Genomic DNA, 12,260 nt, shown 5'->3' with positions numbered 1-12,260 from the left:
AACACGACTTTTTCTCCGCAGGTCTTACAAACGTCTCGTGGACCGTTGAATTTAAGAAATACTTCACATGTACGTATGTACTTTCACTTGTGTAAAGATGTTACGTCATTAGTACACTTGAGCTCAATTATTTAATCGTTTTATAATAATTGTGACCTAGACATTTTGTTGCTATGCGTAGCTTCTTCCTTTGATTTTGGTCTCTTGTCATCTTTTTGTTTATTTTGATATTTTTTTGCAATTTTAGCTTCATGTGTAACTTTATTTAACTCTCCAGTAACCTTATTAGTGTTTTCTTCTCTTATTTCTTTTTTGGACTTTGTGTCATCATTATTGATTGCCTTATTATATACATTGATTTATTTATTGGCTTCTTTACATTTTATTAAACTCCTTGTGTTAGATAAATTACAGCGACAGCTAGTTATCAATATCCTATAAATTAAAATATTGTAAAGTATAATTCATTCATACATTTAACAGTTTCTATTTTCATTCATGTAAATAAAAATGGTAATTTCGCGTTACAACGTCAGTCCAAGTGACATAAAAACCAATTTAAATTATCCAAATTATTGCAAAATCGGTGCTTATTTTTAACACATCAATAAAATGCATAATTTTAATATTATTATTGTCGTACATGATTGGTTTCAGTAAGATCATGACATGGGACAGTGAGCACGACAAAAAAGCTTATATGAAAAATAGTAAAAGTGCTCATTTATAATTCCATAAAAATATACGAAAAGAGCAGAAAATTCGTAAATCTTAGGCCGGCGCCCAAAACGACAGAAAGTTTCTTGTCGGGTCTCTAAGCTTTCCGGTTTGTGATACGACCTCGAAAACTAAAGTATTAAAAAATAGCCACATATCAAATTAGATAGAGTTCATGCGAGAGCGAACAATGAATTTCACTTAAAACAATATTTTATTACAACATGATAAAATTTAACATTACAACGTGTTTTTAGAAATTACGACATTCATTTTCACCTACGCTTATGGACTTACGAAAAGTCAAACAATCACACTTTTTCTTTCGTTTTAATTTGCACTCCTCATAACGTATGAATGCGTATTTTAGATGTCGTAAACGCAAACTTCGCTTTCTAACATCCAATATTTATTTTTCTACTTATCCTGACGTCTGAGCTTAAACGATCTACGAGCCATCAGTTAGCACATGTCTTCAAACAGTACGCACACACTTTACGTCATATTGTCAAAAAATTGTAGTGGGGAGGCGAAGGATAAAATCCATCAGTTTTTTGGGAAATCATCATAAGTTTGCCAACGTTGGCACTTGAAGTACAAGCATCCAGTGAATTTGGAATTAAATAAATTAAATATGTGGAAGAAAATTGCTTTGTTAGCCATTTTGGCTTCAGTGAAGTGTAACCCAGTGCATGAAAATGGTATTGCGGAAAATTTAGTGGGTGCTGTCAAAGAGTGCATTGAAACCGATACTTCGTTATGTCTGAAGGTGAATATTGTGAACAAGTGCTGTGCAGTGTCAGTGAGCTGAATCACAAATGAGTCGGTCTTATAATCATGAGGCTCATTGAATTTTCAGTTAAAACCATTAACATAACGAGTGGTTATTTAACGTGGATCTGCAGTAAAATAATTTCTTTGGAACTCAGGATTTTTAAGTGTTCAATTTAGTTGAAAAGCGACGTAAATTTTTATTCATTGAATAAATACTACAGATATTAATTTTCAAAAATAACCTTCATTTAATATTTTGTTCCCAAAGTAACAAATCTCATAGTGATTTTAAAAACCATTTTTTTTTAATTAGTGCTCTTAAATAAATAAGTAAAATCATAATTCCTAAAAGTTATCAAAAATACCCAATTCACAACATTCAACCTAATATTTCTTCCTCAGGAAAAAGCCCTGAAGTTCACCGAAAGGCTCTCCATCTTGAAAGACCTGGACATCTTCGAGGGTATGAGCCTGGTGAACACTGGGTCAGCCCGGTCAGCTCGTAGCTACGAGCCTCTGGCCGAAGAACCCAAAGCCAGGGAACTCCAGATTGACGAGAGGATCGCTGACAACGTTGGAGACTTCTTGGAGAACCACGTACTGCAGTTACGTCTGACTTCTGATGATGGAGAATCTAGAGGACTCGATGAGGAAGGTAAGAGGAGAAACAATACTAAATTTTCATTCATAAAAAAATATTTAAAAAAATAAAAAAACAACGCCCTTATTCGACTATTAAAAATCCCCAAAAATTAATTCGCTCATAAATTAAGGAAGAAACAAATCATTCCAAAAAATCTTCCAAAACAAACATGATCAATCTTTTCCACGATCACAACAAGGGTTAAAAGCTTACATAAACCCAAAACTGTCATTAGCAAGGCCATAAACATCCATTGTCAACTAGAAACTTTACCACTAAGTGCCAAACGAGTTTCAAACAATGCTTTGAAACCTAGGTACCTCAGCTTTCTCTTCTACACATATTTACATACACATACAGACAGACAAAGCCCTTTACTGTTGCTGGAAGGTGCTAAAAGAAATGTTTTGAATACAATTATCCGGCTATTTCTCAAACTATTGTTACTTCATTCTTTTATCCTATTATCCTATTATGCTAGCTATTATATATTTCATCCATTTTTAGTCTCCGAAATGTTTTCAATAAGTCTTTTATATTTAGTCAAATCCAATCAATTTGAAATAGTTACTTGAACCTCTTTTTCATAAACAACTCCTCAAATTAGATGCAGCAAAAAATTCTTATGCAAAAACTCTTTGCAACATTATCGTAATAAGCATCTATTAAATAAACTGAACGTGCAATCCAAAGACACTTAACAGCATTTTTTAACATCATACTACGATCTATCAATTCTAGTTTTGAAAATGGATCCTTCAATATTTAACATGGCTATTCTTCTTTCACAGCCCGTGGCAAGAAGAAGAAGAAGATCAAGAAGCTGTTGCCCCTCCTTCTCCTGTTGAAACTCAAGATGGCCGCTCTGATCCCTCTCTTCCTCGGAATCATCGCTTTCGTCGCCGTCAAGGCCGTCTTCTTAGGCAAGATCGCTTTCGCCATGAGCGCCTTCAGCCTCATCAGGAAACTCCTCGCCAAGAAGGGAGGTTCCTCATCCAGCATTTCGTACGCTGCACCAGCTCATCATGAGGAACACCCAGGGTACTCTTACGAGCCTGCCAGCTCAGGTTGGAGCCGGTCAGCGACCGATGGAGCCTCAATGGCCTATGCCGGTCAACTGAACTGAATTAATCTAGAATGATTGCGTTATTTATTTGTGTGAATGCGTGCTATTTATTTATGTTTGTTGAAGCCATGTACAAGTACCTCAGTCTTAATTTATTTTAAATAAATATTTATGTTCAATTTTATTTGATTTGTTTTGTTTGAAACTCCTTATGAAACATTTCAACAGTAGCAACTCATTCTGATCACATTACGTACAATTTTGCCGAATCAAGTTGAAAAGCTCAGTAGAAAAGCAATACATGTAATGTTTTACTTATAAAAGCATAGAAAATATCTCCTCTGGCCTGAATACATAACACTTCATCTAAAAGATTCCGGTTAAAAACATTACTATACACATTTAGGTATAACAAAGGCAAACAAAGTATGAACATTATTTATAAAAGATCCCTCATTTACATAAATTATTCTCCCTTAGTAATGTACACAACTACACTTACATGACAATAACAAAGATGAAGAGCCTGCACCTACTAATTCTAATGTAAGTAAATATTCGTGATAAAATTAAAAAACGTATTTACTTAGCCTCCGTTAGCTTGCAAGATTGTAGTCAGTGTAATACGAGGATTATCTTGACTGAACATGATAAATGGAAAATAAGTTATTTCTATCTTAGTTAAAAAGCTGGACAAATGTGATCAAAAATAACGATAGCATCTTCATTGTGCTTGTTATGTAGTAGTCAGAGAATCTGGCAAAGTTCGGTCTAGGAACTGGCCTCAGAGTTATCAATCGCTCCTTTTCGAAATCAATAGGGGAGGTCTGTGTCCAGCAGTGGACGTGGACATAGAAATGTCCGAATTGATGATGATAATCTGGTTTAAAGGGTCTCCGACAAACAACTGAAGTTGTGCTTGACCAACTGACAGCCAGAGCTGGCAATGAGAAACTTTTCTATGATTATTGATTAGTAAGTACCTACTTCTGAAATTGTTAGTCTTACGGATTGGATATTACAGATGGTGTACCATCAAGAGAGATCAATATAGCTACAAGCGTAGTTAACCCCTGGTCAATTGACCCGGAAGGTATTTGTCAGCCAAGCTTGAGAGGATTAATAAGACTTTAAAGATCATTGTGGAAAGATGGTAATTGTGGAACCCAATGGGTAAGATTTGTTTGTGTTCATTCGTGGAGGTCCTAAGACCGACATTATGAAGATAATGGATTAAGTGCAAGACAATGTTACGTTACAGCAGATTCTCTTCTATAAGGGTATTATATGGTAATGCAGTTAGTTCAATTCATAGATAATCCCATATCTATTCTAGTCATAAACGTTTGTAAAACTAAAGCTTACCTATCTACTGTATTTGATAAATAATTTTGTACATAATCGCTCTTTGGGCCTAAATACTGATGTGAGCATTTGTAAGTCAATTTTGACTAGATATTACAAAATCTGGTATGTTTTTATTAAGCTACAAATTATTGAGTAAGTTATCATGACTTTACGAATGTAATGTGTGCATAATTATATCGCATTCAAAATGAGTTAGTTAAACAAATCTGTTTACCTGCTTTATTATGCACTTAATTAAAATAAACATAATTATCAAAACAGCTACATCTTAATTTATGCAATTCTACATAGTAATGCAAATCAAAAAAAAATATCAAGGAAACATGAAAAATCTTAGGGATCTCACGACGGATCAGAAACACGACTTCTTAGCGAAATTTCTCATAGAACCATCCAAACCTATGAGAACATAATCCACGGGAATCCGGAGAAAGTGCCCAGACGCCCAAATATTTCACTAAAACCATCAAAAAGAAATATAGAAAAGAACATAATCAAACGTGTCTTCCAAACAAATATAAATATTAATGAAAACAAAGTATGCCACGCACTTTTGCATAGCGTCGTCTAGTTTCCATATCGAAGGTATGGCATTAAAATGTTAATTTTATAAACATTCGAGTGGGGGGAGTTTGGATAAAAAATACTGATCCAATCGAATTATCATCACAGTTCGAACGATCTTGGATTAGTGGAGTCAGAGCAGAAGCAGCCATGAAGACCTTTGTAGTGTTTTTGAGTGTTGTGGCATTCGTGTCCTGTGGTCCGGTGAAGTCTGAAGATTCAGTGTTACGTACAGTCCTTGGAAATATCGTCAACTGTAACAGTGATTTGGGTCTGTGCATGAAGGTATGGAGTGACAGTGAAGTGAACCTTACTAGAGCGTCGCATAATGATGAACGTTTTGACCAGCAAAGTGATTTTGATGAAGAGAAAGTGAAAATTATTGTTTTTGGATAAGGGTTAACTCACGGCCCATGTAACATTGAAGTTAAATACAATTTGGATGCTGTAATAAGTGTTGATCATTATATGGACGCTCTTGTAATCCAAGTGTAAAGTGCAAGTTCAGAGTAGTTAACATTAAAATTGGCTGAAGTAATCATAGGAAACACATAAGGACATAATATCCTTAATAGAATCGACCTCGAAATTAAGAGAACGGGAAAACCAAGTGGATCCTACCAAATTAGTATTTGTGGTGAAAGTGATTTTTAATTTGTAGGACACGTTAGATGCGGCAATAGGTATAGAATTATCGATAGGCCTCCAGTAAATTACAATCATTGATTAAAAATATTATGTGATATTTAATTGACAATGAAAATGTCATGGGTGATCAGTGGAATTTGCACGCAAAGACAATTTTGATAACAATTAACTTTCAAAAGTCACAAAAGCAACAACTTATTCTCAGTTTATTTGATTGGTCTTTCTTTATTCCATTGATGACTAGACTGCTAATATTATTAAAATCCTGCCTTTTATCTCCATTCTTCTCTTTATTCCTTTCCTTCCCGTACAGGTAATATTAGCAACAACTTTAACCATTATATTATCTTCCAGGAAAATGCACTGAAAGCCGGTGAGAGACTGGGCGCTGCCCGCAAGCTCAAAATCTTTGATGGCATCACGCTCTTGAACAACAACCCCAAAGAAGCCAAGAGCTTGGAAGCTCTCTCCACTGATCCTTCATTGAGGAACAAGCAGGTCACCGAGAGGCTTTGGGAGACAGCATCAGACCTCATCCAGTCTACTGAGTTGGAACTCAGCTATGGTGGCACTGAGGAGGAAGAAGGTGAATCCAGGTCTATCAACGATGAAGGTAAGTTTTAAAAATTTACATTTATAGGAATTATGAACTTTGATACCAAAAAAGTTTATGCGAGAGTTACCAACGCAATTAATTTTGTTTAATGATCTAAAGTCATCAATAACCAAAAATGTAAAAATACCAGTCTGTTCCTCGTATAAAGTTGATGATTTATTTCAAAATAAGACTGGTTCTCAATATCTCAAAAAACGAATAATCTTCACTAGATATTTTAAATAACTTCCCATAAATCAATTTCGTCCAATGTTTTACTGTGTTAATAATTTATTACTGTCATTTGACTAACATAGCTTGCTCATCTACATTCCTCATTATAAACTTAACGGTTTCCTACACACGTAAGTACCTACATAATTTAATCTTCTTCACAGTTGAGGAAGGCCGTGGCAAAAAGAAGAAGGCTATCAAGAAGAAACTGAAGGTCTTGATCCCTCTCATCCTCCTTGCCAAGGCTAAGGCCATCGCCATTGCTGTCGCCGCTCTGGTCATCATTGCCGCTTCTCTCTTCAAGCTCGCTCTGATCGCCAAGATTGCCTTCATCATCAAGCTTATCGCCATCATCAAGGCCTTGCTCGCCAAGAAGCACACTCAGGAAGAGTCTTGGGATTCTCATGGATGGGAGCCCCATGCTGAACACCATCAGGCTGAGCATGGCCACGGATGGGAAAGTGGTTGGTCTCGCTCCAGGAAAGAAGCCAACAACTTGGCTTATTCCGCCTACGCGAACTAAGTTTGTTACCAAATATTACGTCTGTATTTAACATTGTATGAATGTATTTAAGTGTGTGTGTAGTATTCTGTTCTTCGTTTTTAACGTCTTTTAAGTTACCATTCAATCCACCGTGTTTCTTTTCAGTCATTTTATATTTGTTTGTTTTATTATTTATTGTTTTAGTTTAATCTGACTGAAAAGGATTCTTTTCTTTTGTAGTTTATGTGATAGTATTATTAGTCTTTTTATAAATATTTATTTAAGTATTATTTATACGGGTATATTTTGTACGTATCTATGTATATCTATCTTTCTTTCTTTTATTATTGTTAGTGTTTATTATAGTACTTAGTAGTCTTTATTTATGAATATTCTACCAAAAAGAGGCTAAACTGTATATATTTGTGTATATAATTTGTTATGCTATGTATATTGCTATATGTATATTTATGTAAAGTACCTGCATAATGCTCATTATGTTATTGTTGTATATTACTTTAAATATGATCTCTTTTGTATTTATTATATTTTCAATCTTGTTTATATTTCTGGTATCGTGTATCACGAGATAACGTGTTTTTTCTTTTTTATTCGAATGGATGAGTGTGAAATTGTTAATTTATTTTTATATTTATTGTTACAATAAACCAAACAGCAATTATTTATTTCGTTGTTTCACTATAAAACCCCCTTCTTGCAACTGTAGTTGATGAATGTAACAATAGCTACAATTTGGGCAAGTACATAGAAAAATTACATTCAAGCAACTACTCTTGAAAAGTATATCATGGACTAATTATATCATGAAAAGAAAACTATTTAAAAGAAGATAATATGGGAACCACAAAAACGTAGGTAAACTAATACGGGATATATACATAGGTACAATAAACACATAGGTACACTAACAACAAATCGTAGAAGACACTAAACGCATAACAAAACACAAATAAATTATGCCCGTACCATTATAGTTCTTAAAGCACCAGAATCCCAATTAATAGTGTGTGGATCCGAATTCAAGTCAAAGCAATGTAACTTTTCAAAGTTATAGAACCAAACTTATATGTTCTTAGTATATTTTTGAACATAAATGGTTGAGTAGAGTTAAAAGGAAATACTCGGGGAAACCGTTCGAGCCTGAAATCGCCAATTCGCCCTGAAGCAGCGTGGTGTGTAACGCTCATTCCTACTTTATATGAGAAGGGGCCTGTACCCTGCAGTAGGACCATAATAAGCCTTAGCATAACATACTATTAAAAGAGTATGGCTTGCAGTTGACACACTGAATTAAATTAGGTATATCAATTAGCATTAGATTCACGTTTACAAATGATATAAAATTATAACAGCGTATTATGTTAATGTGTTACATTACCTTGAATATTTATAATTATTTATGTATTCAATTATTTAATGTATGTAAGTTAACGATAGTCACGTATTTGCACTTTTACTTTCTACTCGAGGGAACCGCTTCCCGCAGCCGGGTAAAAAGCAACAGCATGTCCTGGCTTAGACTAGACTATCTGTGTAATTACATTGAATTGGTTAATTATCTGCCCACCCCTTTTACGGCTTCCAGTCTAATGCAGCTTAATATCGGTGTTTTACATGAAACGACTGCTAATCTGATCTCTTCAACCCCGGGCCACTTTCTGGCCTCTGACTTCCCGTAACGGCTGCCACAGATGACAAAATATCGTTCCCTACAATTTAACGTCTCAGTGTAACGTCCCTTCCGGTACTCGTCATGACGAGATGGTCAGTAGTCATCCGTCTACGGACCAAACGCACCAAACTTTTCTTAACCTTATCATGGACCTACTTATGCTGCTATTCCTTAACCACAAGGTCTTTAAAGGCCAGGAGATAACGCCTACAGTTAGTTTGAACGCAAACTCTTCAATACGCTACAAGGTGAAAGCTCTCTCCACTTTCTTTTGAGAGCACGTCGCTATTTTGTAACATTGCTGTATATTTTTCTACAGGTTTTCAACCATTTTTTGTTCACTTTTAAAAGTATATATTTTTAAGAAAAAAATACATTAGGGATACATGCATAATGATCAACATTAAAACTATAAAGCTAAAGAGTTTGTTTACTTCTTGAGTTGAGTTTTGCTAGAAGGCGTCCGTTCAGGGGGGGTCGATTTGAAATAGGTATTTGCTCAGTGTTAGCTAGCCCTTCGCGAAAGGCTAGGCTATTTATCAGGGTGCAGGAAAAAGCTCCTTTAACACTCATGTAGAACTGCGGGGAACATCTAGTTATTATTATTAATGAATGCAGAAACTAGCCTTGCACTTCATAACTATAGCGACTGGTTACCGGCGCGCTCTTGCATAAAATCCTTGGCAATGTAACACTTTGAATGTCGGTTCACAGACTAAACCTATTGCGATATACACTAAGTCACGACGAGTATGTCTAGAAATCGAGTTTAGCTTTAGGTAATTGGGTTTTGTTGATTTCCTTTGACATAAACGTTAAAGATTTCCTATTAGGTAACTTTTATCTATGCACATATTATTATTATAAAGCTGAAGAGTTTGTGTGAACGCGATCTGATCTAATTGACTTCTCTGGAAAAGAAAAATCTGTGTATCGGTGTCCATTTTTTAAGATTTTTTTTATTCCGGGTGTTCGGATTAGTTTCTTTTTGATATGGATGAAACTGCAGACGGGAATTAAGTTTGTAGGTATTTATTGATTGTGAAATGTTAAGACATTATCAAAATAAGTTCAACTGCTGTACCTACGTTAGAATTGTTCCAGAAAAGACGAGTTCTTGCAAAGTCAGAAATGGATGTTAAAAAAAGAATAACCGCCATCTACCGCCCACTACGAGAACTTGAAGATGTAGTAGTTGCATCAGCCACATCTTAGTTCCATACTTTCACCTTTCATCTGGCGTTGCTGTGCTAAAGAAAGTGTTGTAGAGGGGTAAGCAGAATATTTAGTAAGTTCCGTCGTGATTTTAAGTCTAATACACAGGCAACATTATCCTCGCCTTATTGCTTAAGCTTTCAGTAAGCTCGATAAAGATCTTATAAGTTATTCCTGAAAGATTAGAGCTTGTGCGTAAAGAGAAAAATATATTTTTCTTATAAACATATATTTCTAAAATTTTTAAAGGATTTCACCAAATCACCACATGTTTGACAAAAGACTGCAAATCGAACTTTGATACTCAAGCTGGGAATAGAGTGATATACCATAAATATGTGCTATTGAAGAAATACGGTGGAGGACCGTGTGTTAGGCCCAGAAATATCAAAGCACAGCGGGACCTGATGTTTTTTCTAATATAATCAATTTAATTTCTTCGATCAGTGGATACCATGTATAAAGTAGTTTTAAATAATTATCAGCCTAAATCTCTCACTGTTGAAGTTAATTAAATTATGGTAATCATAGAAAGAAAGTGATTCCCTTACCAAAAAAAAGTAAAAAGCGTAAAGATAAAGATAATGATGGCGTCAAGATAATTAAAGATAGTCATTTTGACTGTTTTAAAGTTCTTTATGGTAGGTGATTATGTAGGTCAATTTTACTACTTACACACTCAGGGCTATGAAATATCAGGATATTTGATCAAAAGAAGCCTTTACTAAAAGGTATAATATCAAACTAAAGAATTTGGTTGTTTGAATACACTTATTTAAACAACTACTATTCAAATTAAAAAAAAAAACTTTTTGTGTTAATCTCAGGAAATAGTGATTCAATTTAATTTATTTCAGTATCAGATAGCCTATTTATCGAGAAAGGTCAGTTTAACATTTTAGTTTAGGTTTGCGAAATTATATGTATTTCCCACGGGACGTGGGCAAAACTGCAAGCGAAAGCTTCTGAGAAAAAATAGTCATCTTTTCACAAGTTCAGTTAAAACAATCTGCTATAGGTAATTACCTACACCAAAACATACAATTAAAATTATGAATGAAATACATAATTTCAAGTATCAAGTGTATTATTATAACACAGCTTCCATTATTTTTATGACTACTCAGATATTATCTTACATTGCTATTATTATAGTGAGATGTACTATTGCATCATGCATGCTGATTCAATGCTGCTTGAGGAGTTACGAGAGTTTCGAGCTGAAATTATGGTCCGTATGGACAGCCAAGCTGAAGCGATTAATGTCTTGTTGAATCAATTCAACCAAACAAGATCCGATTTAGATAGTATTATGAAACTGATGAGGGTACTGGAAGAAAAAGTAGCTACAAAACAAACTCGTGACACATTGAACGAAACAGTCCACAACCCTCCTTCTACGTTCGCCGAAATAACTAGCCAACAGAAGAATTCTAATACTCAAAAAAAACAGAAAATTTCAATAACTACCACCACCACAACGCACAAAGATAATAAAGGTGGGGCCACGAAGGCCGCAGTGTTGCCGATAACGGAATCGGCAGTTATCACTACCTTACCAACGAGCACACCCCATGAACAAACGGATGTAGAGGAAGGCGATACTGGAATGGGCTGGACAACAGTTATGAAGAAAAGAAATAACAGACCACCTAAAAGCGTAGCAGTAGGAACAAATAAGGAATTGAAGGCCATACAAGCAACGGAAAGAAAAAAACACTTGCACGTGTGGCGCCTGCATCCTGAGACTACCACTGAAGCTATAACAGACCATGTAAAAAGTGTGTGTGGCCCTGATGTGCATATAAAAGTTGATAAAATCGTTCATAAAACTAAAAGAGATTATGCATCATTTAAAATAGAAGTACCGGAAAACTGTTTCCAGAAATTAAATCAGCCCGAAATCTGGCCAATAAACACCGAGTTTAATGAGTGGATTTGGTTTCGAAACCCCACTAAAACCGGAACAAATTAACACCATTGACATTTACTACCAAAATGTTAGAGGGCTACGAACAAAGCTGAATGACTTCAGAAGTAGCGTAGAATTAATGGATGCAGATATATACGCAATCACGGAGTCGGGTTGCAACCCTTCAATACATGACGCAGAATTAATCCCGCCGGGTTATAAAATACTTCGCTGCGACCGAGCGGACGGTCGAAAGCAGGGAGGCGCGCTTTTAGTGGCCACACATCGGGTCGAGCTGCGACAAGTGTACGTGAGTGACGTATATATAGACAGCTGTGTTTTTGAAT

At 35.3% G+C, this 12,260-nt stretch overlaps 2 protein-coding genes across 2 annotated transcripts; both read left to right on the top strand.

Moving 5' to 3' along the window:
• Positions 1-1,304: 1,304 nt before the first annotated feature.
• LOC124642063 lies at positions 1,305-3,337 on the top strand. Its single transcript, XM_047180363.1, has 3 exons — positions 1,305-1,486; positions 1,894-2,146; positions 2,926-3,337. Exons 1-3 carry the CDS (start codon positions 1,352-1,354, stop codon positions 3,258-3,260), a joined length of 723 nt encoding a protein of 240 aa, XP_047036319.1. The 5' UTR covers positions 1,305-1,351; the 3' UTR covers positions 3,261-3,337.
• Positions 3,338-5,250: 1,913 nt separating this feature from the next.
• Positions 5,251-7,210, top strand: LOC124642061. The gene is made up of 3 exons (XM_047180360.1): positions 5,251-5,417; positions 6,135-6,393; positions 6,774-7,210. The coding sequence occupies exons 1-3, from the start codon at positions 5,283-5,285 to the stop codon at positions 7,130-7,132; spliced, it is 753 nt and encodes a 250-aa protein (XP_047036316.1). The 5' UTR covers positions 5,251-5,282; the 3' UTR covers positions 7,133-7,210.
• Positions 7,211-12,260: the final 5,050 nt, after the last annotated feature.

The sequence above is a fragment of the Helicoverpa zea genome, chromosome 23 (assembly GCF_022581195.2).
Source record: "Helicoverpa zea isolate HzStark_Cry1AcR chromosome 23, ilHelZeax1.1, whole genome shotgun sequence".
Lineage (NCBI taxonomy): Eukaryota > Metazoa > Arthropoda > Insecta > Lepidoptera > Noctuidae > Helicoverpa > Helicoverpa zea.
This window is presented reverse-complemented; position numbering and strand designations above follow the sequence as displayed.